The following is a 26433-nucleotide window of genomic DNA, read 5'->3' on the forward strand; positions in this document are numbered from 1 at the left end:
TCTCTCTCTCTCTCTCTCTCTCTCTCTCTCTCCTGTGGGCTAAGCAGATTTCCTCTACCATGCCCTTCTTCCAGGATTTTCTGCTTTACCTCAAGTCCAGAGCAATGAAATCAGCTGACCAAGGACTGAGACCTCTGAAACAGTGAACTCAAAATAAACTTCTCCACTTCTAGGCTTTTCCTGTGTCCGGTATTTTGATCACAGTAATGAAAAGCTAACACAGGAGTCTAATATAGGAAAGGTGATTTTTTTAAGATTTAGTTTTAGCAGAAACTAAATTATTAATAAGAAATAAGGATTTGTGAGAAATACAGATGTTTTTAATAAGTGAATGAGACAATGTATATATGATGGTAATTGAAAGATGACAGAGTAGATGTTCTCTTTCTCTATTCGCTGGGCAGTAAAGACATCAACACAGAACTGAATTCCCATCTGTGTTTTTCAAGGAGCAGGGTGATTGTGGGATGTGCAGCCTGTTTTAAAAACAGAGAATGATAATTTAACATCCCTTATCAGGCATAGGATAGCATGATGTAACAAGGTCCTGTGCAGTGCATGCAAAACCTATGTAGTTCATAATACTTTCTTAGGGTGAGGAGAGTGATGTATATTTCCAGTACATTGACATAAAGGATACAAATATACTATCAATATATATCGTCTATTTGCAATTGGGGTCTAAAGTTTTATAAAGTATCAGATTTATTATAAAAGTGCATAGCAGTGAAATTATCATCTTAATATTGAAATCATTTTACAAAGCAAATTGAACATTTCTTTTTGAAACAAATTTTTACAAGATGCTTTTAAGTCCTTAATAATCTGATGTATGTAAAATATAATTTAACTTTCATAAATTCTATAATAGTTTTAGAAACAAGCATTACTTGTAAAATGCATTAACTTCCATGAAGATTAAGATTGTGATAGCTAATGTATAATACTCAAATTGCAGGAGACTATCAGTTCCAATCTAGTCCATTTTAAAATGAAAATAAAAATATTACAGGTGAATACATTTTCATTTTATTTGAGATCTTATGTACACACCCCGCAAATATGCATGTGAATGCACCTATAAATGTGTGAGTCCAGAGAAATAGGGGACATTCAAAGGTCAGAATAAGAAAAACCTATAATGAATGACATGATTTACTTTCTTAATGAATCACTTCTTAAAAAGTAATCATTAAAATGAGTTATAAGATCTTTTTAAAAGCAGCCATATAGTTCATCTTTACTGATCGGTTTTAAAAATCCAGTATTATAAACTTATTACACAAATATTTTTGCCACTTTTCCTGTTTTGCAACATTCAAAAAAGGTGTTGCATACATTAAAACTATGCCCTCTCTGAGATGGAAGCCACTAACTAACTACATGTCACTATTGATTGAAGTGTGGCTTGAGATTGGCAAAAAGTATAGAACACACACTAGATTTTTAAGAAAATACGAAAACAATATAAAAAGGAATACAAGTTTCTAATTGGTGATTTTACATGGATTACCTATTAAAATTAGATATGGAGTTAAATAAAATATATTATTAAACTAATTTTACCTGTTTCTCTTACTTTTTTAAATGTAGCTACTAGAAAATTTGAAATTACATTTGTGATTTGCATTCTATTTTTGTCAGAAAGCATTCTTCTAAATGTAAACTTCCAAAAAGCTACGTATTATCACATTATGATACTTTTTCACTCAGAGCCTATTTTATATTTTTAAACTGTATTTTTCCTTTAACAGACATAATGAATACAATGTTAAGAAATTCAGTCATTGTTAGTCATGACAGTCTTACCAAACTCTAAAAGAGGGTGCCTCTACAATTGGAGTACTCATTCCTGCTTCTCTACTTCACATTGTTCCACAGGCTCAGGATGTCTCTATTCACAAAAGGCACACTCTGGTTTTCCTTGCTTTCACTTTCTAATGAGCTGAGCCTTAGAATTTTCAAGTAAATAAAAGAACCTCTTTTCTGTTTTCGCTTCTTCCTTCTTCCCCCCCTTAATACCAAAACTTAATATCTTCCCCCCTGTAGCATGCCAAACTCTACTTCCCTAATGACTACTTCCTATTGAGGATGCGGCCTGTCTTCTTATCTCTCCAGATGTGAAGAAACCTTCCAAACAGAAAACAAACCCAAGAGCATGCACAGCCAAAGAGCATGAAAACTGTCAATCCCAGCATGGCACAGACTTATGTGCTTATGTTGAGGCATCTGCTCTAGTGGGAGAGGGATGAAGCAACATAGTGTCCTATACAAATTGCTTCTTAAATTCATGGATTGTTTTAAGCTGGTAGAAACCAAATTATATTGTAATTGTACTTATTTATTTATCTGATACTAAACATAATAAATAATCATTATACAATGTCTAAACATACATTAAAGCAGAAATTCCATCAATGCTGTTAAGCAACAATAATCATTATCAACTCTTTATGAATAATATTAAGTAGAATATAAGAGGTAGCATTGAAATAGTTTCTACTTTGACATTTTTAGTAGAAGTTACTTTTATTAAAGTGAATGACAATAAAAGTCATTGTAATAGAATCAAATGGTCATATAGTTGTTTTATTTAGAAGAAATAAAATCAAATATATTTTCATATACTTCGTTTGCTTGGAGTATGAGAACCATAGAATCCCATTTTGTTTTTTAAATAAAGAAAAATGCAACTTTAATTTTAAATATCAAAAGATAGAATACAAAAATTGTGTTTCATTAACAGAAAATATAATTTTTGTCATGAAAAAATAAAAGAGGCAATGGTGATTTGTAGGAATAGACAAGGTAGTGGAAAGTGGCTTACCATGTATAGAGCTTCAGCAGTTGTCTATGTTGGCATATGAAAAGCTTTATTTACTCAAGGAGAATTTGAATAGATGAGTATTCTATTATTAAAAGGTATTTAATTGTATCCTATCTACTTCCAAGGGATTTGAATTAATTAAATAAATGCTTAATTCATTTAAATTTAATTACTATCTAGCAGCTAGAAATTATTTAAATCAGCAGTAATTTCTTTTTTACTTTACATAACTGTTTATCATATTGCTAATTTTTATCCCACTATTAAAATTAGAGGGCTAAATTCTGAGTAAGAAATTAAACTATATACTTTCTACAAAGCACATATGGATGAATCCAACAGATTTCTCTTTTGTCCAACTGCAAAATCAGCTGGGAACATCAAATGGTTTCATAGCGCATAATTGTATTAGTTTCCTGTAGCTGCTATAACAGACTGCTACAAAATAAGTGACTCCAAAAAACAGAACAGAAATTTATCAGCTCCTAGTTCTAGAGAGCAGATATCTGAAGTCAAGTGTTAATAAGGCCATACTGCCCCCAAGGGCTGATTCTGTATGTGTATGGGGTGGGGTCAGAGGACAAATTCCTCTCCCTTTCTAGCTTCTGGAGGATGCTGGCATGCCTTGGTACTCCTATGCTGCTGCCTATATTGCTCCAGCCCCTGCCTCTCTGTCTTCACAATCTCCAGTTCCTGTGATTGTGTTTCTGTCAAATCTCCCTTCATGTGATGGCACATTAGGCCCACCTGGATAATTCCTTCCATCAAGATCCTTAATGTTACCACAACTGTTGCCTGTAAAAAAGTAATTTGTCTTCTGCCATATGAATTAATATTTCTAGACTTGGGGAATAGGAAGTGAATATACCCCCTGTGAATCCATTTTTCTGCCTATCATAGTAGTAAAAGAAATAATCTAACTGCAATATATTTTTTAAACTATCAAGCTGTTCACAGCTTTGCAGTTTAATCATGTGTTTGATGTCTACTGAATAAGAACTTTTCAAAACTGATATTCTCAAGTATCAAGTATATTTAGGTTTTAATAGCAATGTAGTCATTTGTTTTTGACAAAATTTTCAGAATTTTACTTCTATTGTCTAGTAAAACAAACAGTTTTAAAGATTTTATTAACAAGCATTCAGATTCACATATTTAACAGATAAGGCAATAACCATGAAATAAAGCAAAATTTCAAAAGACACATATTAGCAAAATAATATATTTTAATGTTACCTCTAGCCATGATATCTCTGGGGTAAATTATTGCAGCACTTATGATAGCAGTGGAAGCTATTTTGAAATTATTAAATTTTACAGTCATCACACATTTCTATTACTAATTACTACTCTAGCAAGGAAGGTGTACTACCACCTCAAAACAGTTTTAAAAGAAAAGAAAACAAACCTTATAGGGGGAAAAAAGAACCATTCTTGAAATGCAAAAATATTGTACCAGAAGGATCAATGTGGAAACACTGAATTTTAATTAAATGATCTTGACAAAAAAATATTTAGAAAGTAACAGAAATGCACACATTCTGTATTTGTGTCTTTAAATAATCATTGATAGTATAAATCTTTTAATAGTTAGAAATACAGATTAAACTTGAAGCTGAAAAAAAAAAATGGTAAGCAGAGCCTTTAGCAGCCAAAGGAACATTCACAGATGTCAACAGCCAGAGGATTTGAATTTCAATGACCAAAAGGAGAGTAAAGGGGAAAGAAAGCTTTTACACATTTGGGAGTAAGAACAAATACAAGACTCTCAATGGGAATTACAAATATCTATCCAGAGGGGAAAGTCAATGAGTCATTCAGAAAACTATCTATAGCTTGAGCTCTGGGTAGGAAAAAGAGCAATTCTCCAGTGATTATGTATAAATAATGGTCTACATTCAGAAAAGACTCAGAGCACAGAAAGAATGGTCTGCAGTTAAATACCTCTGGAAAACACCAGAAAAAAAAATTTGTTCTACCTATGCAGGTGATGGTTAAGAATGCAAGGGTTGATTTAGTCTCATGCTTCAGAATTCCTGCCTGGTGTCTGCGGGGAGAGCATAGGTGGACATCCACAGACACATGCATCTCTGCTGCCATGTTTTAGTTCAAATCTAAGAATCCAAAGCATCTCCTACATGTACAGACTACCATCCAGTGGTGCTAAGGAACCCTGGAAATGTTTTTGGAAAGATCTGTTCCATACAATAACCCTGAATAATTAAAAATGCTTCTCACATTATTTTTCCTACCAGCATCATTGTGTTTTTATACCTTTGGCCTCTGTACTATTAAAATGGATTCTTAATTGTGCTGGTTTTCTAGTACCTCTCTCCTTTCAACCTACTTCATCTTTCTCTGTCTAGTTAGTTCTCCTAAAACTTTTACTTTTACTTTTCAGGTCTCTCTTTTATTCAAAAGCCTTTATTTTGTACATTATCTATAAAATATGCTAAATTATATGAACATGACATCTGCAATGGTTTTGTTTGTGCCCTTGGTGCTCAGACTCTCAGTGGTTTTGTTTGTGCCCTTGGTGCTCAGGAAAAAGCCCTTGACTTAGGTTGTTTGGTCAGCTGTCCTTAGTCAAGATCTGCAAACATACCGTGTTATTTTCCCTGCTTAGAATGATCACTCTCACTTATTAACCATGACCAGAAAATCCTCTCTCCCATTTAGTTTATACAGTATCTGTTGGAAAATAACCACTTAAATATATTGTGATAGATAATATATACATATAAAAATTATTTAAATGGGTGATATTTGTGACCTATTTCAATAACTTTAAAATTACTCTTGCATTTTTTTCAAATTATTCCATCTCTGATATTAAAAATCCTCAAAATAATAAAGAAATCAGTTATTCAAATGTTTTAAGTGATTTAACTATGCTATTTATCACCACAAAAACAACCAGCATAGTATTTCACATATAGAAGGTGTGCAATAAAAATATTAATTGAAAAATATCACATGAGGATATTCTGAAAAGTACTTATTCAGGAAATAGATTATTGTTGGTAAAATATATAACCAGTGCAAATTCCTAGGTTTAAAAGTAAAAGCAACAGAAGCCTTTTATCCAACTTAAATAAAAAGAAGTAGATTAGAGGGTGTTAGGAAGTTCTAGGAGGCTCAAGAAACTAGATTTCAATACTATAGGGCAAGAAAGTAAGGCCTCCAGTGGAAAAATCCATTCACAATATAGAGTAAAAATGGAAGAAACTCACTCCTGCTGCTTCATCTATCTGATCTCATCACTTGTGATGAAAGAGCTGGGTGAGTCTGAAAACCAGCATACTTGTCACCATGCTTCTAAGAGCGGCAGACTGACTTTCTCCAAATATTCTGTAAGAATGTCTGATGGGCAGAATTCAGGCCATAGTCCAAATTACAACTTTTACAAAAGGTTTCAGAAGAGGTAGTCTTTAATTTTTCTAGTCTCTGCTGGCAAATTAGAAGTGTTAAGCAGGGATTTTGATCAATAAAATCTGCTGTATTTAAGATACTCAGAGGTTGTTTCTTACAGTGATAATAATGTTTATATTTATAACTCTATAAGGATAAGTAAATTTAGTAAGTAAGGAATATACCCAAGTTATATTTATCAGCGATAGTTCAATTTCTCATTATCTTATATGATAGAAAGTTGTCTCTGTATATAGTATGATTCAAATATAATGAATAAAAGTAAAAAATTATTGGTTGAAAGATTCTACAAATTCTTTCACTATTGGTGATGTAAAGAAGAGAATAGACTTTCAGACTTCATTTAACTAATGTCGTCCTTGACACCATGCTAGTATTTGTCTTATTTAACATCTTCTTAAATCCAAATTGGCTTTATTTTACTTGTATTATGAGGTTTTAACCCTGTGGCCTACAAGAATTTTTAATAGTTGAAATATTACAATGATACAATTCTCTTAAATTTCCAGGCAAAGATACTAATGCAACAAATTGTAGTTTAAGCAGGAGTTTTAGTAGTGTGATGAGATATTTTAGACTCGAATGAGCAAATATCATTTTACTTTTGGTCTAAAGGAAAACAATGACATCAAAATATCATTCATTCATCAACAATTTTTCAATGGCCTAAAAATTCTAGATATTCTTGGATATTAAAAAATAAAAATGGACCCATTCCAGAAGAATTTAAAGTCTAAGGGAAACGGTCCTCAAATCTATTAATTTTGACATAGAACAAAGTTGGAAAACTTCAGCCTCTGGGCCAAACCTGGACTCAGGTCTATTTTTGAATAAGCCTCAGCTAAGAATGATTTTTACATTTTAAAGGAACTTTTAAGAAGAAGAAGAGGGATATGCAGCAAAAACAATACTCAATTTAAAAGTTTAAAATACTAGCCGCTCATTTACATAAAATGTTTCCTGATACCTCAGATACAAAATAACAATTGAGCTCTCTGAGAAAAGAGACATCTGCAGAACCTAAATTGATCTAGACAAATTTCTTAATAATAAGTAAATTTTGTGAAATGAAGTCTAAAGAACTTCTCCAGGAACAGAGAAAAATATTATATAGAAAAGTCTAGATGGAGTGGTGACAGGAGGTGGTCTAATAAAATGTCAGGTGGCTCAAATGAGAATGATTGAAAGTAAAACAGACACATCACAGCAAAATTTCTGAAAGTCAAAGACAAGGAGAAAATATTGAAACTAGCAACAACAACAACAACAAAAAACCTCATTGTATTTAGTTAAACCTCAAATAAGATTGACTGCTGATTTCTCATCAGAAAGATAACTGTAGCCAGAAAATACTAAAGATAATATGTTCAAAACATATAAACAAGAACTCTTATAACTACAAATCCTACATCTAGCAAAGGTAACTTTTGAAAGTAAAGAGGAAATGCAATTCTGCTATTTGTTGCTAGCATATACTCCTTAAAGAAATACTAAAAACAAAATTCTTGAGGCTGAAAGCAAGAAACTCTGGATACTATGGTAATTTGAATCAAGAAAAATCAAAAAGTGACACTAAAGGCAAGTATGTAATTAGAAATGTGATTTCTTTTTCTCTCACCCAATTTAAGGAGTGATAGTGTAAAATAGTGTGTATATAATGTTGTTGGCTGTGTAACACATAGAAATATAAAACATTTGCCAATAGCAACATAGAACGGCAGAAGACAACATAAATCTAAGGAGTCAATGAAAAAGACTAGAAATGGTAAATAATAAGAGAATAAACATAACAGACACTATAAATAATTACTTGATTTTCTTTTTCTATTTGTTTAAAAGATATAAAAGTTTATAAAAATAGCACACTATTGATTTGTAATATGTATATATGAATAGATAATATATGCATGCAGTATTATGATATGTTGTACATAAAGGGGGAAATGAGAAAAGAGTTATATCAGTATAATATTTTTTATATCTAACTAAAACTAAGCTATTAAAAAATCAAAAGTAGATTCAGCTTAGTTGAGATGTATATGCTAGATCCCAGAGCAATAATTAAGGCAGTACATTAAAGTAATAAAGTACATTAAAATCATCAAATAATATAATGTTACATTAGAAAATACTGATTTAATAAAAGAGTCCAGTAAAGAAGGAAGAGAAAGAAACAAAAAGACATCATAATTACAGGCATGTGATCACCAGCACCCCAGGCAACACCTGATTCTGAGATGCTTGAGTGTCCCTTGGGCCTGTTTTGATCCTAAGCATAATTTGTTAATCTGTAAGAGACTGAAGTTAAAAAGGTGTTGAAATTTAGAATCTAGTCCTACAATATTTCTTTAGGTAGAGCTTTAGAATACATGTTCTGTGGCTAGTAAACACTCCACTTTTGGTCTGACATGACTAGGGATCTTTTTTTTTCCTATTATTATTATTATATTCATATATTTTGTCTTTTAGAACTGAATTGATTGCTAGTATTTTTTCAGATTCTCTGATTAGCATGTTTGCCTGTTAAATTACATCTGGAGAAAAATGGAGCCAACCAAAGACACAGAAATACTAAATGTTTGCCAAGTTAACTTATCTTTTTTTAATACACATGAAACATATAAGAACTAGTTGATACTAAGAGAAGGTGGTTGGTATTTTTCTGTTGGCAACATCCTGAAATATGACCTGGGAAGAATTTGGATATGATACAAACTGGACAAGCCCAAAATTACAAGCCACATTGTACACATCCCTGATAGTCAGGTTCCCTAGGTGCATGAAGCAAAGGAGGAAGACTTAAGAAGTTAACAAAGTAAATAGATCCAGCAACAAGATTTATTTATTTCAGAGATTGCAAATGACTAATCCTAAACTCTATTAAGCTTTAGAATAATTAACTAAATCCCTATGAAACTCATCCAATATATATTCCTAAAATAAGATCAAAACACACATAATTATGTTTTGGAAATCATACTACTGCTAATTTTAAACCCAGATGATAAAAATATGATTTAAGCTGCAATCCATTTTTTTCTGGTAATAATTCAAAAATAAATCTTAAAAAAATCAAGAAGTATTATATCTGTAGTTCCTCTTTGATATGCCAATTTTATCACTATCATAAAAGAAAATTAGATTAGTTTGACAAGACATTCTTCACCTATGTATGTTTATTTATAAGAACCATAGTATTTCAACATTAAAAGGGGCTTTTAATGATCAAGTGAAATTGTCATTCTTCTTTTAAAAGAACAAATGTTTTCTAAAACTGCATGAGTACTACACATTTATACATTTAAAAATCAGTGAAAAGAGTATTTTTGACTTTTTAAATGTAATCTCAGATTGTCTGATACAATAGATAGTTTAACAAACACCACCATTACTTTCCAAGACATTTATCAAAAAGAACTTAAAAGCAACATTTGTCTTAGAAACAATTGTGTCTAATGACTTTTTTTTTAACACTTTGATGTTAAATTTAAGTATTTTAGATTGATAAACAATTATTATTAGTATCCAAATATGTGCTTTTTAATCTCTTTGGTTACTTATATATGTATAATTTAAAATATCTTAGATATTTCTTTCCTCTCTTTTAGTCACCTTAAAATAGTAATGCTATAATATATTGAGCTGGGTGTGGTAGTGAACACCTGTGGTCCCAGTGGCTTAGGAGGCTGAGGCAGGAGGATCCTGAGTTCAAGCCAGTCTCAGCAACAGGGAGATGCTAAGCAACTCAGTGAGACCCTGTCTTTAAATAAAATACAAAATAAGGCTGGGTATGTGGTTCATTGGCTAAATTCCTCTGAGTTCAGTAAATAAATAAATAATATATTGAAAAGGCTGAGATATCATGTTTTTATATGAAATGACTTTTGAAGTGAGGCAAATTTAATATTTCTTTTTTTAAATATTTACTTTTTAGTTGTAGTTGGACACAATACCTTTATTTTATTTATTTTTATGTGGTGCTGAGGATCAAACCCAGTGCCTTTCACATGCTAGGTGAACGCTCCAGAGCTGAGCCACAATACCAGCCCCTTATATTTCTTATATAAATAGAGAAACCTACAATAATTCTAAGATATATGGATCTTACTTTTAAAAATTATTTCTATGCAATAAATATGCTGAATTTTGAAATGCTACATTCCTTTTTGTTATATAAGTCAGTTTACTACTTGTTTTCCAATGGACTTTTGACTAAAAAAATGATATTTATACCTTATTAGGAAAAAATATTTAATGAACAAAACCACAATATGAATATTCATTTTTCATAAGCAAGAGAAAATATATGTATATGACTAAACATGGGTTAAATGCTGTATTTCAAAAACATGATAGTTGAAATATAAATGTAAGCACTGGTAGAAAATTGGGAACATAATCTCAGCCAATCTATAGTTCATTAGCATATCCCTAATCTTTGAACCATAAATTTGCTGCTAATATTTACTGTTTCACAGTTTTATAAAAAAATCCTCTGTCCCAAACAAAACTGAACCTCACTTTCTTGTTGAATAGTAACTTCTCTGAGGATATCTTAGCCAGAACTCAAGACTTGTCAGCCAGGTTATTGTTATTAATTAGAATAGTCTCTGGAATTTGTAACTCAGACACTTGTTTTTTGATTTTTTTGTTTGTTTTTTGTTTTTGATATTACTAAAAATTAAACTTGGGAGCATTCTACCTCTGAGATATAGCCTCAGCCCCTTGCCCTTTTATTTCTTATCCAGATGGATCTATAACTTGTGACCCTCCTATGTCAGTCTACAAATTAGCTGGAATTATAGGTAGTGAGACACATTTTTTTTTTAGAACTTTAATCTCAAAAAATTTTGAAATATCCTTCAGTATAATTATGCTTCTGTAGGCTTTGGGCAGAATTATTTTGTTCAAAAGTTTCCTTTTCCATTATAGTGAAGGTACCAGTTTGAGGGAAAAAAAGAGACAAGGTACAATTCACTGTGTTCTTTTCAATTGTTTCTTGTGTGGCCATAGTGATTCCTTACTGAAGTAAACCCACAGCACTGACCTAACCTCCACTTATCCTTTTGTGTTGATATCTGATGATCAATTGGCTTTCACGGGTAGACCAATTGTCATCATGACTCTATGGCATCTACACTTTGTGTATGCATACCTGGGGAAATCCATACATCCTTATGATGCTTGACATGAAAAATGTAGACTCTTCATTGCTATTTCCTCTTACCTAGGCCTTACTTATTCTCCATACAAATGAACATCACTGATATGAAAATCTGAATCCCAAAATACTCCAAAATTCATGAAAATTCCACACTTGACTTCAGATGGACAGATTGCAATCAAACCACAGAGGAATTAAAAATATTGTATAAAATTACCTACAGTTATACAGGTATGCATATGAGGTATATATGAAATATAAATGAATTATGTATTTAGATTGGGGTCCCATCTCTAAAAATATCTCCTTATGTTATGTAAATATTTCATAATCCAAAAAAAATCTGAATATGAAAAACTTCTTGTTTTAAGCATGGTAAATAAGGATATCCAATCTATAATTATTTTTTTCCACTGATAATAAATTTTTAGCACAGATGCTGACTAGCCACCTTGCTTATTAAGTAGTTGCCCAACCAGGAAGACAGGGAATTAATGGCTACAACCACCTATCGCATTTCTCCTTCACAGATTGACCCTTATTGTGACTTCAGGGTGAGGCAACAGGAGTAGTAGCACCAGAGGATATAGAGGAATGTGGAAGTAAGGCTATTTCTGAAACCACTTCTCAACTCGGTGTGATATTATTATCAACAGAACACAGATATAGTCTAAAAACCCAAGTTAAAATTAGTCACTAAGCAAATTAGGGAATACCTATACTAAGAAATTCTATTTCAAAATGTTGAAACTATGAAGAATTACAAATTCCAATAATAAAATATTATGTAAAGAAAATGATCTAAAGTTGAATTAAACTCACCATGACCTGGAGGAAATTTTTTCCATTTAAGAAGTGGAATTAGCACATATATGGATAAAGTAGACCATTCCATATAATAAGGACACTTACGGATTAATTTCAACTTTTGTAAATTTTCACTTTTTACTTTTTCCTGAAAAAAAGATGTTATTATCAAACTTTCCAATATTAGAAAATTTAAAAAGAAACAAAAAATAGCAAGTTGACAAATGGCAGAAGAAAAAAATAAAGATTATACAAATGCAAATTAGTGTAAAATACATTTGAATTGTACTGGGCCATCACTCCATGACCACAAAGCCAAAATGCAATATTCATCTCTAGATCTGCTCACTAAAATTATATTTTCCATCTTTCCTTCATAGTATGTTATTTAAAGCCCTGTCATATTCAAAACTAAATTTAAAAGTCATAGTTGATAATATCAAGTATATGATAATAATATTAGGAAAATAAAAAAGAAAAACATCTTTTTAAAGTGAGATACTGTGCTAATTGAAATAAACTGACACTAGGTATTTGGAATGAAGTTGAATTCTGAGAAAAGTCACCTGTTCCACTAATAATAGGACCACTATATCAAAGGAAATCCCCATTTAGAGACCTAAAGTGAAAATATGGATTCTTCCCCATCTCCACCCAACATGAACTCCTAATTTTCCAGCACCTAACAGGACCTCTCAGGGGTTAGAGCCTATCAAGAAAAGCTGGGATAGCAGGACTAGTGAGATCTCCCAGTCCCATCATTTAACGAACTTCCACTGCCATCCAGGGAAAAAGAAATAGGAGAGAGAAAAAAATTTAGATTTGACTAGAAAAAATAAAATTGTTAAATTTACTAAATAAGTTATCTTAAAATTCCAGAAATAGGGGGTCAGAATTATACTGTAATTACCTATTCATGAAGCCCTTAGTTGGACATCAGTTGTAACTATGAAAAAGCATGCCAATCACGAGAAGTAAGACTAAGATAGCCAGTAGAGATTTGGAGACCAGTAATACTACAGTCTAATCATCTAGTATTCCTGGCACATACTTGATGAATTAATTAATTAATTAATGGTTTGAAATTCATAAAAAACCAAAGGGCACTCAAAAATACAAGTAAAATGTACGCATAGACTCTTGTTTTCATCTCAAAGATCCACAACCAGTAGAGACTACTTAAGTGATGTTAATCAAATAAAGCACATTTTTTATGATTTCCAGGTCAAGTAAAATTTAAAAAAAAATTTAAAAGTTGTGGACATCATACCAGTTTTAACTTTTCATATTCCTTTGCAGGGATTTTAAGAATTTCACAATTGTCTTCTGTCACCACTGACTGTATTTCTAATTCCATCTCAGGTGTAATCTTCAGTGATCCAAAAGTACTCAATTGTCCCAGCTGTAAAGATACCAGAGAAAATTTAAATTTTATTAACACTTATTAACATCAAAAGCCAGCCAGAATGATAGGAATAGTCTGGGTGAGTCTAAAAAAGGAATTGTAGCTCAAGTTGCAATTCTGTGAAAGAAAGGATGTCAGGTAGCCTTTCATGGATGGGTCATACTTCTCTCCAATGTCACTTCCCTAGAGCAAGAAAAAAGTTTTAATCTACATCATCTGAGGAAAATATCACAGCAAAAGATCTTTTTTTTTCCCACTGGTTTAAGTGCCAGGATAATGGCTGACACATAATCAAAATTTAATAAATACTTGAGCATGGTATTGTGGTGCACACATGAAATTCCAGCTACTCAGAAGATTGAATAATGAGGATTGCAAGTTTTAGGCCATCCTCAATTTATAAAGAAAACAACAACAAAAAGAAAAACTTGCAGTGTAGCTCAGTGGTAGTTTCCCAAACATGTGTGAGATTTTGAGTTCAACTCCCAGTACCCATACACATACATAAAAAGAAAAAAGATAAATATTTGATGAAAGAATAAAGAAAAATTACACACTTATATGCATGTTCTTTTTTCATTATCCTCATATGTTGGTAGGTTACTAATAACAAGATGAATATAGTATTATGCAATGTAAAATCAATGGCATATAGTATGTATTCAATGTGTAGCTTCCTAGTTTAATATGTGAAAGATAAATATTAAACATGGAAAAATATAGTCACTAGAATACTTATTGAAATTTATCATAAAATAAAGAGATTATATAGAACTACATAGATCATCTATATCATTCATGTTTGCCTGGAGAAAACTGGAGGACATATGAAGGACAAGGGACATACTTGTATTGGAGATGAAGAAGCTTCCTAGGGAAAATGTTAAATCAATACAGCTATCCAAGATGATATCAGAGGACATTCACTTTTCTACATCAATTGCACAGAAAGACTGAATATTTTTCTTTTTTAATGAAATGTATAACTGAGGTAGAATCTATAAGTCCAGGTATGAAGAAGAAATTAAAATTGTTAAAGTCACTGCAGAATTTAAGTAAGTGATCCACAGTCCTGGGTTCTGGGACTGCTATACATGTAGAAACAGGGTAACAGACTCAGGACTTGACATATATGTAGTAACCTACCATACATGTAGTTCTGGGACTTGTCATACATGTAGGGACAGGGGAATAGATTCAGGACTATGCAAGATGAGGAACTGCAATTAAGCTTCCTGGCTTAGATCCTAGGACTTTGGAGGATGCACACATACATGTGAAATGGAGACAAGAAAAACTCCATCCACTAGTCTAAGCAAGTCGGGTAGAAGCTTGTCTTTTAGCTGTGAAACTAGACAGCATTTCCACAAAATCAGGAATATAGTTCTGCAATTTATGCGGGTGCTGAATATACATTTGCACATAGTACATGACCCAAAGCTGATTGTAAATCCTGGTATATAACTAACCCATAGGATTCAGGATTATGGAAACATTATACAACCCTAAAACACATATGGAAGAACAGAAGACCCAGAATAGCCAAAGCAATCCTAAGCAAAAACAGCAATGATGGGAGTATCACAGTACCTGACTTCAAAATATACTATAAAGCCATAATTAGAAAAAAGCATATTCCTAGCATAAAAATATATGTAGACCGACGGAATAGAACAGAATATACAGAAATAAACCCAAGCAGCTGCAGCCATCAGATTCTGGGCAAAGGTGTCAAAAACATATGCTGAGAAAGATAGCCTCTGTGATAATTTAAGACCTGAAGTTTTGCAACAGTTAGAAGAAAACATAAGAAAAATACTTCAACATACAGGCACATTCACTTCTTGAATAGGGCTCCTATAACTCAAGAAATAATAGCAAGTGTAGATGAATGAGATGGCATCAAATTAAAAACTTTCTATACAACAAAAGGAATAATTAGTTGAATGAAGAGAGAGCCTACAGGATGGGAGAGAAATCTTTGTCAGCTACACTCTGACAGAGAATTAATTTCCAGAATACATAAACAAAACTTAACACAAAAAATAATAATTCAACTTATAAACAGGTAAAAGAACTGAAGAAATATTTCTCAAATAAAGTACAAGTGCCCAATATGAAAAAATACATAGCATTTTAGCCATCATGGAAATGCAAATCAAAACTACATTGAGGGGCTGGGATCATGGCTCAGTGGTAGAGTGCTTGCCTCACATGTGTGAAGCATTGGGTTCAATTCTCAGCACCACATATAAATAAGGTCCATCGACAACTAAAAAAAAAAAAAAAAAAAAAAAAACTACATTGAGATTCTGTCTCACCATGATGAGAATGTCAATCTTCAAAGATACAAATAACAATAAATTATGGCAAGAATTTGCAGGTAGATGGGGCAGGGGACCCCTCCTATGCTATTAGTGATAATGTAAATTACTTTAGCTAACATGGAAATCATTATGGGGGAGCCTCAAAAAACTAAAAATAGAACTAACATGTGATCCAACTATATCACTCCTGGATGTATATAATTGAAGATATCAATCAGTTTACTAAAGAGCAATTTGCATACCCAAGTTTTTCACAGCATAACTCAAAAGAGCCAGGGTATGGAATCATCTTGGTGCCTGTCAACAGATGAGTGGACAAAGAAAATATGGCATATATGCACAGTGGAGTTTTATTCAGCCATAAAAAAGAATGAAATCATGTCATTTTCAAGAAAGTGGATGGAACTAAATATCATCATATTAAGTGAAATAAGGCACTCAGAAAGACAAATATCTCATTTTTTTCCTCACATGTGGAATCAAGGGGAAAAGAGATGTGAAATTAAAGGGAGGATACAGAGAAGTAGAAGATCAGGAGGAGGTAGTAAGGGTAGGGTAAGGATAGGTCATGGAGGGTGGAAATAATCAAAATATACTATATGTAAGTATGAATATTCCAAAATACAACCCATTACCTGCACAACTAATATGAACTAATAAACAATTTTAAAAGACTTCCTTTGCCGCAGTCTGGCTGTGCACAAAATCACGAGCCACTCAAGCAGGAACAAACTTTATTTTTGAAACTGCCACCAATGCTCCATATGCTCCCGGGAAGATTGCCGACCGACCCACGCAGCATTCTCCTGACCCCAACAGGAAGTCCCTCCTCCGGAATTCCCTCCTACCACACTTCCCCAACCAATGGGAACTCTCCAGGAGTCCCATAGCAGGCCGAGGTGGACAGCAGGAGTCCAATATCCATATGAATGCAAATCTTAACATAATCATATCATCTCAATGGCTTGCTGGCATCACCTTTCAACCAAAAATGCCATGCATCATATTACTTGGCTGTGGCTCTTAGCATTCCTTGGGTTTTCTTTGTTCAAACTACAAATTTAATAATATAGAAATTCGAACATTATGAGTGGAAAAAGTAAAATGAGAACAAGGACAGAAAGTAAAGAAGTGGTGAAGTGAGAGATAATTGCTCTGAATTTCACAAATACAAAGATTAATACTGCAACTATCTAATAAAAACTAAAATTTGTCAAATAATAGAAACAAAACAAAGGCAAATAATTATACAAAATGAAAAAAATTATTAAATCAACATTTTGGGGATGACTCACACCAAATGACTCACACAGAAAAGAAACTTCCTTATCCTCACAAGGAAGCTGAAAAATGTAACAAAATGTCATAATACCACACATTTTTATCTATCACATTTAAAATATTTGTCTCTTCTGACCTATGGAACTGGAAAATACTTTTATACATAACTCTGACATTGTAAAAACCTTTAAAACTGAGCCAGATGTGGTGGCACATGCTTGTAATCACAGTAACAGGGAAGGATGAGGTAGGAGGATCTCAAGTTCAAAGTCAGCCTTAGCACCTTAGCATGGCCTTCAGCAACTTAGTGAGACCCTGTCTTAAAATAAGAATAAAAAGGGCTGGGGATGTGGCTCAGTGGTAAGTGTCCCTGAGTACAGGAAAAACAAACAAATAAAACACCTTTAAAAACTGGGAAATTATCTGGAACTATCTACTAAAATATAGATAATTTATATAATATCTCATTTTGAAACCCCTCTCATAGGAATCTATCTTATAGAAATAAATGCATTTTAAAAATATATTTACAAAAAGTTTATTGTAGCTCTTTTTAGTGACCTCTAATTGGCCACTGGGTTTGATGTATGCATGAAACTTATAAATTCATCCAAGTCAGGTCATAAAATACGGTTAAACACAGTGGCATCTATGGTTAGCCTGGAAGAATTCTTGTGAAGAAAAAAAGGTAGTAGGTGAAGACTTATGTTAAAAATCATTTTTTTACAAATTAAACAATTACAAAATCATCTCTGTATGTAGGTGCATGTAATTGTTGATATATTAGTGTCTATATATATATATATATATATATATATACACACACACATGCAGTGTATATATGTATATACATATGTGCATATATATGTATATGCATATACATATATGTACAGCGTGTGTGTATGTGTGTGTATACGCACACACAGGGTATACTAGGTTCAGATTCACAGGTTCAGGGGAGAGTAGTGGAGCTGAAATGGCACATTTTCAACTTTTTCTTTAAACTTTCCTGCATTTTTTTAATGGCAATGGAGAATGTGTATTAGAGTTGAAAGTTTTAGACATTTACTGAAAGCATATAAAACACAAGTTCAAAACAGTGTGTACGGTTATTTTCCATCCATGTGTTCTCTCTTGATATATTTCATGCTGATAGATAAAATATTTCAAATTATATGCATCAGAAGTTTGTAGTTGTCATTTTTAGAAACTGTAGATAATTATCATTGTCTACTTTATATGTCTGTGTTTTCTGAACTTTTCAACAAAGAGCAATTTTTAAATAAAACAACCCTCTAAGGACATTTAGATGAGTGACATCTCAATCTTTCTCAATTTTTTTAGAAAATGTCATTCATGAAAACTATAACATAATCCTATTCTGATGGGAATAGTGGGTGGATATGCACAAAAAGAACATCTCTCTCTCTTCTTAATTCTCATGTTATTTGACTAAAACGTAAATTGATGGTTAACTTTGAGAAATGATGGATTCTTATACTTAAGAGTTTTTAAGCTGACCCAAATAATCTTTTCTTCTGAATAAGAGGTGACAAGTCTTTAAAGATTTCTTTCATATAAAATCATCTTGAGATTTGTTTTAAATCACCTTTCATAAATTTTAACTTATCTGGAGAACCGAGTACAGAAAAATTTTATATTTTTTCCCCTTTGTACTACTTTTTCCACTGTTTCTAGCTTCCAGGCATTTACACATTAAGCAAAATCAATAACTAAAATCAGAGTTGCTATTTTTAAACCAAGGAAAGGTTTTGATCTAAATCCTGTGGAATAGACTTCTTTTCTCTAAGAGGCTGAAGAAGCAAACTGAGAAAATACAAAACTTCTCTAGATCACAAGCTTATAACGTAGGTCTAATGAATAGACTCTGGACTTCTAAAAGATGCCCAAATCCTAATATTCTGTAATTTGTGAATATTTGTAATTTTTTCTTGAACAAGTTTCTGTATCTTTCATTAGAATCTCAAAGTTGTCTGGGTCCCCAAAGAAGATTAATAAGTACTGCTCCAGAGAGAAATATGTTGCACATTTCCCCCCTGGATTTAGAACTGTGGTAGCTTTTGTGGGAAGTGCATTCTAACAGCCAAAGAATGACGGATTATGAACAAGAGTAGGGAGATATTGCATTTCATAATATTTCACATACTTACAGGGAATTGGGGCCATAAGGAGGTTAACAAATGATATCTGAAAGAAGCAGGGACAAACTTGATATGAGGACAATCTGGTAGGCACCTGATACATTCCGTTGGCTGAGGGATTGGCATGTGTGCTGAAATAGGAATTCTTTGGGTATAGTCATTCCAAGTCTTTATACCAAGTCAAAGAGTGATACCTTCCCAATTACAGAAAAAGAATTGATCTTTTGGGGGTTTATGAATAAATATGTACTTTCTAGGTAAGAAGAACAAATCAAGACAACTTGTACATGTAGCCAATAAGTTGTTCTTTAAAAGTTGGCAGTTCATGATTTCCTATTATGTCCCCTATTCATTTTGGCACAAAGAGTATAGATACCATAATGGATCAAAAAAGTAGAGGAAGAAGTTCTTTTCATTTTCTTCAGACATTCTTAGGACAGTTCTGCCTTCTTAAAAGCTCACAGAAAACACTTGCCTGAAATTCCTAGTATATTGACTACTCTTAATTTTACCCACCTTCAAGATTCTGCTTGAAGACAGGCATGGTGGCATACTCCTGTAATCCCATCAGCTCAAGAGGCTGAGGCAGGAGGATAGTAAGTTCAAAGGTAGCCTCAGCAAAAGCAAGGGGCTTAGCAACTCAGTGAGACCCTGTCTCTAAATAAAATACATAGGGCTGGGGATGTGGTTCAGTGGTCAAGAACTTGCCCCTCCCCCCAAAAAAATCAGCTTCATTTTTCAGCTTGTGTTTCTGCTCTGTCAAAGAGACATTTTTGACATCATTCATCTCTAAGATTTTGAATGAATTATGTACCCTATTTTTTTGTTCTATAACATGCAATGTTCTCATAATTTAGTGCTCTCTACAAAAATTAGTCACAATATAAACCACTATCTTCAAGACCAGTAATATTCTAATTAAATGTTGTACAGTTTGAAAAGTCATAAAACCTATTCTATTGATTAAGTCTTAAATTTGGTGTATAGAAGTTGTGAAGTTTTGCTTAATTCTGTGGTTTGAAAATTTCTGAAATTCAGTTTACGCCCTAGCAAATTTTTAAAATATTAATTTTTAAAGATGTTCTATGTACACTTAAAAGGAATGTTCATTCTAAATGTATTGTTTGCAAAGCTGAATACATGTCTGTTAGGTCAAGTTTGTAAATTGTGTTGTTCAAAATTTCTGTATCTCTACAGGTAATTTTGTTTGGTTCCTCATCAGTTATTCAGGATATCTATTAAAACCCCCCAATATAGTTGTGAAATCTTTTTCTTTTTCTCTCCATAAAGTTCTCTTTTAGTTTATTGTATATTCTTATATTGTTATTTTGGCGTTTATCCTAGTGACTGCAAAATGCATCTATGTCTTATTAAAATGCCTTAAATTATTTCCCAAAAGTTCTGATCCACCAGTCTCTGCTCAATTGCTCATCCCTATGATGCTTACAGCTGACAGATGTCTCTAAGGAAAAATAACAGGATGTACCTGGCTCAAAACAATGTATTTCCCTTTTCTTTCAAATTGTTACCCCTCAAACCTTGGTTCCCTTGTTTGTCCTTCAGTTGTTTCAAACTGCTATGTGTTTGTTTCATTTTACTCCACTTTAATTGTTGTTCTCAATATGGGATTGATCTGAGGCAAACTATTTCATTGTGGCAAAATATAGATTGATATCTAGCAGACTGAAGTAACTAAGTTCTTTTAAAACAAGGTCTCCCTTCCATGTCTCTTGCCTGGACTCCTTCTTTCCTTCCTTCTTTCCTTCCTTCCCTCCCTCCCTCCCTCCCTCTGTCTTTCCTTCCTTCCTTCCTTCCTTCCTTCCTTCCTTCCTTCCTTCCTTCCTTCCTTCCTTCCTTCCCTTATTCTGTGTATGTAAAAAACCATCATTCAGAATAAGCAATCAGACAAGGGTAGCCAAGTCTTTGCTCATAGAGAGAAAGAGAAGAGTGGAGAGTCTGGTATGTATCCCATACTTTCAACATACATTAGTGTCCATGATAGTAAAAAATTTCTAAAGAGCCCCATGCTGGTTTTTACTTTTTTTTCCTAATAATATAAATACCAGAAAGGGGAATCAAGGTGACAGCCTCTTAACAGAAAGAAGGAATTAATAAATTGCAAGATAAAAGGCAAGGGATATATGCATATACTTCATAATTGAAGTTGATAAGAAAGTCAAATAATGAATGCATTAATAACAATCTCCAATGCCTGTACTATTCATATGCATAAGATAGCAATGACAGCAATGTGAATATTTAGCATTGATTGCTACTTTCTTGATTATATTTGTCAAAGTTGAATGTCCTGTTTTTTTTCTTCTTTGTCAATTCTTTTGAAAGTTTCTCCAAGAGCTCTGACTTTGCTAGTTCATATAAAAGGTATTTCCAGGAGTGCCAGAAAGGGAGTAGACCAACAAAGAAAAAATAATAATATTTCAATGAAAGCACCTGGAGAATTCATAGAAAACATGTTGCTGGAATAACTATCACTGTCACATTACTTACAAAGTAAATTCTCCTGAACAGCTCAGTCTCCTGCATTCTATTTGCACATGAACACAGCTTAGCTGATAACCAAGACCTGATCTCAAAGATTCCATTCTCCTTTGTTGTTGTTGTTGTTTCCTTTAATATTTCAGAGAGACAAAGCCTTCGCCATTGACTGGAACAACAGGTCTCTTTTCTCTTCTGGTAGATTGGGCAAATCACTTTATCTTAGCGAGCTGCAATGTTTTTTTCTCTATGTCCCCAACTGGTCCTAATTGAATTAAATTAATTGTGAGGGAATCACCCAGCATGATTCATCACTTTCATGAATTTAGTTTGGAAAAATTAAATTTTTAATTCAACAATATGTACTTTAGAAATCAAACCAACTTATTAAAAATAATATTTGAGCATATAAAATGTATTTCATTATTTTCCAAACATTCTGCTCAATCAATAATGGTGACTAGTTATATAGGAGAAAAGTCAATTTTCATATGTTTAATCTTTTTATTTTCCTGTTATTAGGAAGTAATTAATCAGTCTGATATACAGAAGACTGATTCTATAGCCTGCCATTAAAAATAGTCACCCCAGCATATTATTTATACAATTGCTTTTCCATACCTTGATGTTAGACTGCAAAATATACAACCTAAGTAGCACATTCATAATAAGTTAAGGAAACATAAGAACTAAAAATATTTCTATATTAATGTTAAATTTAGTGTCAAAGTTATTACCGTCTACTTTAAATAATCATAAACTTAAAAATTGGCATGTAAATGTCATAAGAAAGTAATGGTACATATGCTGAAATGCATGTTTATATGTGTTAATATGCAAGTGCTCATCACATGTTCATTAGCTATTACAGTTATAAAACTTTATGTACCTTAATGAACTTACAGTAGACATTTCTTATATGGCTTATTTATAAGTTGACTTTTCTGGTGTAATTTGAATTTTATATAAACAGTTGACACATTTTAGTTGCATCATATAGCAGACTTTTTCCTTATAGACCAGAAACAGTGCTCTTGACTTCATACACGAAACAGAACATTTCCTTCACATCATGAATTCCATGGCTCATATATCCATTTATTCTGAGTTTCATGTGTTCTTATAAAGAAAATTCAGCTGAGTAATGTTAAAGTGAAATAAATGTGTCAGCCTAATTTCAATGCGAAAATGATTTAATATTTACATTTTTTACTTATGTAATTTGAAATGCATTTTGGCCTTTTCCATATTTACCATTAAAGAGATATAAGCTTCTTAACTCTATTTTCTACTTTTTAAATTGCATAGCCATTTAAAAAATTTCCATGTATAGAAAACATGTAAAAATATTGATAAAAATAAATCCTTGTACTGACTAAAGAATGCAAATTTGTCCTTTTTAGGTGGAGTTATTATTTTACTTTTTAGAATATATTTAACTTTATCTTAGCATGATTTTATGTGACCCTAGAATATCATATGATTTTACCTATTTCTCACATTATAAAAGATTAGCATAAACATTAAGCTATGTTTTGCTAAACATTAAGTTTTGAAATAAAATCATGTTTTATTTTAATAAAGCCCATTCATTTTTCATTGCTGCAAAACTATTCTTATTCATTCTTTTATTGATATACATTATTGTATTATCAGTTTTTGTCTATAAAACAATAATGATATAAGCAGTAGTGTTCAGGTCTTCTCATTTCATAAAAGTAGTGTCTCTAAGATAGATGCCTAACAATACAGTTTCTGCTCTATTTGCTGTTAGCACTTGAACATCTACTAGGAAACTCTTGATTAAACATGGGTTAAATGCCTGTTTCTACAATGAATATCAGTTTCTTCACAATTTCTCCAACATTATGTTCTGTCTAATTTTAAATATTTGCCAATTTGGTGGTAAGAAAAATCATTTGGTGAACATTTTTGTTATCTATTTATATTTACTGCTAAATGAACAAATTATTTAATGTACATTCTCTCCCTGCTAAAGCGGTTGAACATCATTGAATTTTCCAGTTCCTTAATTGATAGTTTCTGTTCTGTAAGATACACACACACACACACACACACACACACACGTGTAATAAAACTTAATGTAACTTAATGATGAAACTTCTCATTTTCCTGTTATTAGGAAATATGTGTGTATGTGTGTGCGCGCACGCGCATGCATATATATACAAATACATATATGGCCAAAATATATACATATATACATATTTGTTTTCTGTTTTTGTGTTCTGTTTTTGGTACCAGGGATTGAACCCAGGAATGCTTAACCACTGATCACCATCCCCACATCCCCAGCCTTTTTATATTTTATTTAGAGACAGGGCTCTCACTGAGTTGCTTAGGGCCTTGCTAAATGGCTGAGGCTGGATTTGAACTCACAATCCTCCTGCCTCAGTCTCCTAAACCACTAGGATTACAGGCATGTATACCAGTGTGCCCAGCCCAATTTATATATTTTGTACCTTCATTTTATTTTCCTTCTTGACTTTTATGTATGTATGTATGTGTCTGTGTGTATATACACATATTAATATATGAAATCTACAAATATATATTGTATATTTTAAGAAAATAACCATATAAATATATATGTTACTCCTTTGCCACTTATTAAGCTGCAATTATATTCATCCAACGTGTGTCTTGTGTTTTTACTTGCTGTCTTTGGATGAACAAAAGTTTAAATTCAAATTGATTTTAAGCACATATCCTTGTAGTTTACTTCTATGTTTCCTGTGTTTAAAAAAAAAAAAAAACTTTTGTTATTATGATAATCATGAAGAAATTTTGTCACATGACCTTCTAAAATATTTGAACTCTTTACTTTTACTATTATGCTTCTGATCTGAAGTTGATTTTTTTAAAAATTTAGTATGATGAAGGCATGTAGTCTTATGTTTTCTGTCTACAGAGATAACTAATTGCCCTGGTCCAAATTAATGAATCATTTGCTCATTTTCCCCTCTGCAGGTTATGTCAGTGTTTCATGTTAATCGTTTTTATGTACATGAATTTAATTTTTGGATTTTTTTCCTGGCTGTCACTATGGTCACCCACAAGCTACTGGTGCATGATATTAAGTATTTATTTATGTCTTGAAATCTGGTAGGACAGGTTCTTCTTCACCAGGGTCTTCTTTGGGAGTATTTAGGCTGCTGGGAACATTTTGATCTTTAGGATAATATTTAGAATTAACTTTTCAAGGAAATTCTTTCTAAGGAAATTTCTTTTGAAGGAAATTTAGATATTTTTTCAATGAAATTGTACCACTTTGGGAAAATTTCATTTTTATGATATTGAATGTTCTCATGTATAAATGTGATTTACCTACAAGCCTTCTCTGATATCTTTCAGTGAAAATGTATAATACACTGCAAAAACTTGTAACACACATTCAAGTATTCATTATTTTGTATAGTTAAATAGACTATTCTTACTAATCATATTTCCAACTAATTTATTCCTCTGCTTCTATGAATTATTTATTTTATTAATTATTTTACTGCCAAACAATGTATTTACAAACAATGCATTTACTTAATTCTCTGATTGTTTCCAATTAGAGGATGGCTGGCAATCTTCTTGGAAAAAGACCAGATAGAAATTATTTCCATGTTTGTAGGCCATTGGGTCTCTGTCACAACCACTCTAATCTGTCAATCTAGCATCCACAATCTATAGAAAATAAATATGGTATGCCCAAATAAACTTTATTTACAGAAAAATCACTCTAGTCTATATTTTGCTTGAAAGCCAGAGTTTGCCAAACTTGAATCTAAAGCTTCATTCATATAATAAAATCCTCACATTCTTTCCATCATTTAGTTTTTAACTTAAAAATGCAGAAAATAATTATGCCATAATTCTATATGAAATAGGTTCTTTAACACTTAACCTAAAATGTTAGTGATATTTAACATGATATATAGTATATAAAGTATTGCCAAGATTTGATATTTGTGTACCTTAAAGCATCTTAAAAATTACAGCATAATGCACCAATAAAATATTTGTAAAAGACCTATACAAAGAAGACTAATGCACCTGTGACTAAATGGGAACATATTTCTGAATGGAAGGATTATACATGACTTTTTTGATTGCCCACATACTTCTTTTATTCATGAGTAATATGTATATTACTTATATTAAATAAAATAATGCTCCTTTTAAAAAAATACAGTGTTAGATTTTTTTAGTGGACTTTTTCTTGTGATGTGTGACATTTGATTTTCTTTGGATTAGGAAATTTAATGTCCTAGATTTTTATATTTATGTGTTAAAGACAAATAAAATATGTTATATAAATATCCATTAAACTCTTAAGGAATAAAGTACCAATGTTGGGAATTTTACTTTCTTTTGTAAAATTTAGTGGTTCTGCTATAATGATCTTTTGGTATATTGCTCTGTCAACAGCAGTCCTTTTCTTTTAGGTGAGATATCACTGTACGGAAATATAGAACAAACTCTTGGGGGAAATAATTGAATACCTGAATCTACATGACAAC

General features: G+C 32.1%; 1 protein-coding gene across 1 annotated transcript in view; it reads right to left on the reverse strand.

The window, feature by feature from the left end:
- Positions 1-26433, reverse strand: part of Cnbd1 (cyclic nucleotide binding domain containing 1) — a 429741-nt gene that overhangs the window by 125241 nt on the left and 278067 nt on the right. The window contains exons 7-8 of the mRNA XM_027946778.3: positions 13501-13632; positions 12246-12378 (exon numbers count right to left, since the gene is read on the reverse strand). Of these exons, the coding sequence (XP_027802579.3) occupies positions 12246-12378; positions 13501-13632 (265 nt within the window). The remainder of the gene's footprint in view (positions 1-12245; positions 12379-13500; positions 13633-26433) is intronic.

Source organism: Marmota flaviventris, chromosome 15 (assembly GCF_047511675.1).
Source record: "Marmota flaviventris isolate mMarFla1 chromosome 15, mMarFla1.hap1, whole genome shotgun sequence".
Classification (NCBI taxonomy): Eukaryota; Metazoa; Chordata; class Mammalia; order Rodentia; family Sciuridae; genus Marmota; species Marmota flaviventris.